This window comes from Durio zibethinus, chromosome 27 (assembly GCF_047325235.1).
Source record: "Durio zibethinus cultivar Kanyao isolate XHJ-2024 chromosome 27, ASM4732523v1, whole genome shotgun sequence".
NCBI classification, from domain to species: domain Eukaryota; kingdom Viridiplantae; phylum Streptophyta; class Magnoliopsida; order Malvales; family Malvaceae; genus Durio; species Durio zibethinus.
Window position 1 is genome coordinate 13,051,400 of NC_143188.1, and position 6,662 is coordinate 13,058,061.

The 6,662-nt window shown below is 33.1% G+C and overlaps 1 protein-coding gene across 13 annotated transcripts; it reads right to left on the reverse strand.

Annotated features, from left to right (window-relative positions):
* Window positions 1–362: 362 nt before the first annotated feature.
* LOC111279453 (uncharacterized) lies at window positions 363–5,810 on the reverse strand. Of its 13 annotated transcripts, XR_016334749.1 has the most exons (6): window positions 4,409–5,506; window positions 3,112–3,229; window positions 2,263–2,384; window positions 1,625–1,722; window positions 740–1,480; window positions 363–640 (listed from the first exon to the last, which is right to left on the reverse strand). XR_016334749.1 is itself a non-coding variant. In XM_089756497.1 (5 exons), the coding sequence occupies exons 3-5, from the start codon at window positions 3,163–3,165 to the stop codon at window positions 1,297–1,299; spliced, it is 336 nt and encodes a 111-aa protein (XP_089612623.1). In that variant the 5' UTR covers window positions 3,166–3,229; window positions 4,409–5,137; window positions 5,714–5,810; the 3' UTR covers window positions 363–1,296. The 13 variants fall into 13 exon arrangements, 5 of the variants coding, with proteins under 5 accessions (XP_089612623.1, XP_089612622.1, XP_089612621.1 ...); XR_016334752.1 differs by having other exon boundaries at window positions 363–1,480; window positions 3,112–3,232; window positions 4,409–5,507; XR_016334750.1 differs by having other exon boundaries at window positions 363–1,480; window positions 2,263–2,439; window positions 4,409–5,505.
* Between the last annotated feature and the right edge of the window lie 852 nt (window positions 5,811–6,662).

Genomic DNA, 6,662 nt, shown 5'->3' on the forward strand with positions numbered 1-6,662 from the left:
TGACAGAAGAGACATCAACAACTGTAACACAATAAAATAAGTTGAATTCATGAAAATGTAGGATTAAATTGTGTTTAAATTGGTGGTCACACTAGAAAATTGCAATTTTTATACAATTTTCATGAATTTAATCAACACTTTACAACAGGGTTTCACCAAGTTATAACCTCAGTCCTTTGACAATATTAGTACCTGCTTTGCAATATCAGCTACTTTGTTGAGGTATAGTGTGGAACTATTGCCAAATTTGTATAAAAATTACATCCTTGTGAAGGTAGCCAGGAGAAGAATAGGAGTATGGCAAGCAGCAATGTTAGATTGGTTAAAAGCTTCTTCCAAAACCAGTACCGCAACTACAGATTGCGCAAGACAAGGAGAGTTGAGTACTCTTATAAGCTTTCCAGATACGGAATATCGAGTTGCAGGATACTCCAATAGGAGTTATCAGTCAGTGATTTCGTTTGTTCCATTAAACTACATTTCAGAAGTAGCTTGAATAAAATCAATGTACCTTAATATGTGGCAGGCTATTGTTAAGTTTTGTTTGGCCTTAAATGATGTCAGTCACATAATGTGAGATACATGCAGTGCACCTATGACATTTTCAGCTTCCAAAATCTTTTGCTTGGCATTGTTATATCTGAAGAAAGATCAAAATGATCAAAAGTTTTGCACCTTGTGACCAATATGTAACAAGGCAAAAAGATCAAATAATCATGAAAGAACTCAGTAGTCATACCTCCAGGGCAGATGGTCAAAGAACATATTAGGTGAAACCACAATATCTTTCACGTATTCTTTGTTTACTAAGAAAGCTTTGTACTTCCGTGGACTCTCCAGCTTTTCCAAAAATGGATATATAACTTTTGTTGTTGAGGTACTATATGAATTAGAAGGCCAGGTAGAAACATCTCGGTAGGATCACTGGCTGACTCATTTTCAGATCTGGAGACAGTTCCATAATCTGAGATATTGGATCATTTATTGATTTAGATCAGAAGCAAAAGGACTGACGAAATCGCTATCCTCAATGTCAACAAGATTTTGTCTCTTGTCAATCTCATAACAGAGGGAAAATTCCTGATCTTGATCCTTGCTCTCTTCAGAAGTATTCAATCCTTTAGTAAAATTTCTGCCCCTCCATAGTTTAAACAGCAAACTTTACAAACAGGTTCAATCTTCATGGACAGGGAGCAAAAGATTGCCCTCTACCATGATGGCAAATTGGAAATTTGCATTTTTCCTATCTCACGTCATTTTAGTTGCATAATCATGAAGTTATATTTACTATCATTCCTATACTTCAACTAAACTTTTTCCAGAAGAATATTTGACCGCATCCTCTGTCTGGATCTTAGTTCTATGAGATTTGCTTGCATAAAGAAATTGGTGTGAAAGTCTGAAAATCAAGGCTGTATCAATTTGGTATTTTCTGATAGAGCTGTTATTGCAGCTGCATGAAGCCATAGGATTGATCCAACTGAAAAGCAGGTAGAAAATTCATTGTCCAGTATAATGGTGCAGAAAGCTCAAACACTTAAAAAGTGAAAAAACAAGAAATTTCTAGATAAAATTGGCTATCTTGTCTTTAAATATTCAGCGGCATGATTGCATTTAGAATTACCTCGCTACAAAAACAGAACAAGCATCTGCCACAACTGAACCACCGCATGGAAGTGGTCCACAGGAAAAAACATGTAAATTTGGGAATTGCTGATATAACTGCACACAGAAAGCAAAGGTCAAAAACTTGAACACAAAATAGTAAGTGAACAAGCTTTCATATCTAGAAGACGAGAACACACGGCAGCATAAATGTAGATGCCTTTTAAATCATGTAAAGTGATCCAATCTCATAAATTAGGCCCAAATAACCTAAAATTTATATGCTATTCAACCAAGTCCTTTTAAATTTTAAGCAGTATACACAAATTCAAGAAGAGAGATTCTCTTAGAAACCAGTCAGGTCATATTAATTAAGTGAAATTTCCCCTCCTCCTTTCCCATGGTTAATAAATATGGATTCATCTTGATCCCTACTGACATGCAACTCACATAACAATCAGCACTTCAAAGAGAAGCAGAAAGAGAGAAGGGGAGATTATAGCCATGTTCCTTGGGAACATAATAAATGTTTACCTAAGTCTATCTCTTTTTTCTAATTTTTATTTTATTTTATGGGCTTAGGTCTATTTCAATCATACAGCATGGCATATAAACAAATAGTAGATTATCACATCATTGAAGCAAGGGAAAGCATACTCTTATTCCTAGCAATGCAGCAATTGCACCTCCCAAGGAATGCCCAACTATCCGTAAACTATAACTTTCACATTCACATCCAGCTCCCAGCAATTAAGAAAGGAAGCCACCTGACTGACGGTCTACATCACCATTTGCATCCATAGAGATCAGATATGATAGCTAATGAAGAAAACACTGTAGTCATACAGTTTCATTAGGTAAATAGCATGAAATAATCTCTCAGGGAACCACTAGTTTTGAACCAGATTAATTTACTCTATTTTATTTTGCACAGAATAGAAGTAAAAGGATCATATTCAGCATCAGAGGGACTACCATATATGACCCTTGCAACAAAGTAACATTGTAACAGATGGTCACCCTACAACAGGAGGGCAAATCATGGCAGCGTGGATAAGAGGCATTGTAACAAATAAGAAGGCGGTTGCATACTGGTCGTCAGAGGACATCAACATACAAAGGAGTTGGAAGCAGTAAGTTTGTTCTGCTAGTGATGATTTTTTTTAGGTGAGATGTTAATCATTGTACTACTTAGCAATAGCAGGTGCAGTGAAGCCTCTGTACCAACAATAGTTATAGACAGCTGGAATGCTGAAAATGGTGCTGAAAAGCACCACTTTGAGTGGATTATGAATACAATTTGGGACCTCCAAATTACTTGTTGAAATCCTGAGAAATTTTGGAGCACCTGCTGCTCAATGAAATCAATAAATTTGACAACAGAATTCTTAAGTGCCTCCTTTACATCCCTTATCAAAATATACCTCAAAATGGTAATAATAGCAATAACAGTAAAAGCAGTAGTGCTAAGAACAAGAACAAGAGCAAAAATAACAATCTCCTCACCATCTCTAGAATATCCTTCAATCTGTGCGTTAATATCCCTGCAGCTTCTACCATACCTGAGTGCCCATAGAGTGGGAAAGATGATTCTACACGTTGGTTGACAGAAGGGTGAATATAACTGCTATTGCAAAGTGGAAAACATGTCACATTGGTTAGAGACACCAGTAAACACAAAAAAACAGAATAGCATAAGATTACTTATATTTAATACCAATGGCGAGGCTATTAGTTAATTTGGAGGGGAAAACGGGATATGATGTTTGGCAAAAACAGAATACAGAATGATGCAATCCTAGAAAGAAGAATTTCAGTAGGAAGCATATTGATGTAGTAAAATTTCATATCTTGATCACACTTAAAATGATAAAATTCCATTTGGTGGATATCATCATTGGGGGTGTAAATGAACCGATAAGTTCATTGAACAGCTAGTGAACGAGCCTGGTATATTTGTTATTAAGTTAAATTAACAAAGTTGAGCAGTTTTAAAAACAACACTTAATAAACAAGTTCAAAATATATCAGCTTGTGTCCTTTTAGTTTTATAATGCTTTTAGTTCTATAACAGTCATTCTTTACTTATTTATTTTTTAAGGAAGAGTAATATCCTAATACTAGGGTTGGATCCATAGTTAACAGCACGAGGGGCTGCAATGCCGGACCAGTAAGTTTTGTTAAATAGATGAAACATGACTTAAAAGGGTTTGTTAAAGAAGTGTCATGAGATACCTCAAGTCAAGGTGCCTTTACCACATCTCATATTGCCTTACATCTGCTTTTTTTTTTTTTAATTGTTAGAACATCAAGGAATGTTCAAGAAATCACCTAAAGAATCTCATAGTACATGAATATTCCATATCATAGAGTAACTGTAAAATTGACTGCAGCACCATCCAAGGCATATTTCCATCTTTGCAGTTCTATATGTCTTATGCTCTAGCCTAAAACAAGAATGGTATTTAAAGGGAAAAGGAAAAAAAAAGAATTAGCTAATCGAACTAGTGAATATAGATAACATGTGGAAAGACAAGCAAAAGAGATGATGAAGACCATTAAACAAGATGATGGGTTTTCTTTAAATCACGTCAAATCTATAAGGTGTAAATTTAGGAACATGTTCAGAATTCACATTTTGTTTCTCACTTCTCTCAATTTCTCCCCAGTAAGAAGTTAGCAGGCCAAGCTACAAACAAGGAAAACAAGAGAATCATGCTGAATTTTTTACAACTATATTTCTGTGGCCATGCTATATGGATAATCATGCACCTTAAGTGAAATTTGCCTTTATATTGACAACCTGTTATGATTAATTGCTGGATACGGGTATTCTCGGGTCTGGGCAGTTGCTAGTTCTGGGCTTGGATTCTTGTTTCTGATTTGTTGCTTGAATGTTTTCTGCCAAAATTTCTGTTGATTTTCTGTGCTTTGCTTTCCTTGTTGATTGAGGCTTTGGGTTGTTGTGGCTGTTTGCTGATAATTGCTTCTGACTTGGGTTTCTGGATTGACTGGCTACTGTAGGACTGTGTGTGAGGCCGATTCTTTGCTCCCCTGTTCACTGCTGGACATTGTTTGGCTCTGTGTGATTTCTCTTGTTGCTTTGAGTTGCAATTGCTCTCTGTAAACTGAGTTTGTTGCTGTATTTCTGATCTTATCGCCTACTGCCGAAATGCTTCTTGCTTGGTTCACTTGAATGTCTGCTTGTTAACAGCTCTGGCTAGATTGATGTACCGTGACTGCTTCTTCAATTGCTGCTGGATTACTTCTTCGTTGATGCTTGATTGCTTCTTCGATTCTGCTTTTGATTGTTCTTGCTTATTGCTTTCTGTGTGGTTCTTTGATTCTTGTTCAGTGTTTTGAGGCTAATTCCTCACTGCCTATGTTGGTTGGGTTCGTATTATCTCCCCCTTCGACGATTTTAAAAACTTTGCCCAAATTTCTTGCTTTTCAACCTCTTGTTGATCTTGATTACCGGTTGTCCGGCTCCCCTGTGATTGCAGATTTCACATCTTAATATAGGCATTAAATCCTGATTCAATTTGAACAAACATTAATTTCAGGATTTCCAAAATTTTATTCTTCTATATTTTCCTTTTTTCCATTAATTGAGAACCAAGCATTTTCATGCATGATCAATCAATAATTGAACCAGAATCAAATATAAGACTTCCCCCTCCAAAATCCAACCTTTTCTTTTTTTTTTTTTTAATACTCTAATTAAAAATAAAATAAAATAAAATTAAAATTAAAATTAAAATTAACATTAACATTAAAATCAAAATTTAAACTAAAATCAAAAGTAGGATCAAAATTAAAATTTTTGGGTTTTTAATTTTTATCCAAAAAATTTTTTTATTTAAAATTTAATTGCACAATCAAATTAAATTTTAAAACTTAATAAATTTTAAAAAATTTTCAAACAAAATGAAATATTTACAAAGAAATTACGTTAATTTCTTGACCCGCGATCGCGGGAATAGTTGTTCTTTTTTTTTTCCATCAAATTGAATGAAAGGCATAATTATCTGTTCTGTTTGGAATGATTTGCTAGTTTTGGATGGGATGGAATGGAAATCCAAAGTAGGACGTCAAATTTTGGGGTTACCTTATTTCACGCACTAAGATTTCCACTGGAGGAGATGGTTGAGGTGTGAAATTGTGGTTATGGCGTTTTTCAGCTATTTGTTCCTAGTTGGAACAGCTTTTTTGTGACGTTGGAGCCTAGGAGGCTCGGGCCTATACAAAACAAGAGTCCATGGAGGGTCAGTTGTGACGATAGGTTCTATTTTTTAAAATAATACATAAAATTAAAAAAAATTTAAATTTTGAGTTAAATTTAAATGAGTTTTTATAAAATTTGATTCGATTTAAATCAAGTTTTATTAATTTAATTTAATTTATTAATTTTTAAAATATATATTTTTTATTTTTATATATTTAATTCAATTTAAATTAAATTTTATTAGTTTTATTTGATTTATTAAATTTTAAAATATATTTTTTATTTTTATATATTATTTTAATATAATTAAATATATTTAAGTATAAAATAATTATTTTTATTTTATAAAATTTTAAAAAATATATAAAAATTAATAAAAATATATAATTTATTTTGATTTTTAATTTTTTGATTTAAAATTTGATTCAGATTCAACAAATATTTGTAATATTTGAATTTAATTTGAATTGAATAAAAAAAATTTTATTCGAACCGAACTCTAAATATAGTATAATAAAAAAGTAGTTTTCATTATTATGATTGAACACAATTATTATGTAATAAAAATCTTTCGTAGTACGTTATCAAAAACCCTAATTGAAGTGCTAATTTGTTTTATTAACCTTTGATCTTTCTCATTATGTTGCCAAAGGAACCTAAATATAGTGTTAGTTTCGTTTTAATAACCTTTGATAGTGGTCAATTGATTCACCCTAGGTTTACAAAGTGCTTGTTTCTTTTATGAAATTATTTCTTTAGGGGAAAAGGAAAAAGGAAAGACTTTGAGCAGCTTGGCCTTTTCATCATTAAGATGGAACTCCTTTTGTAGCCA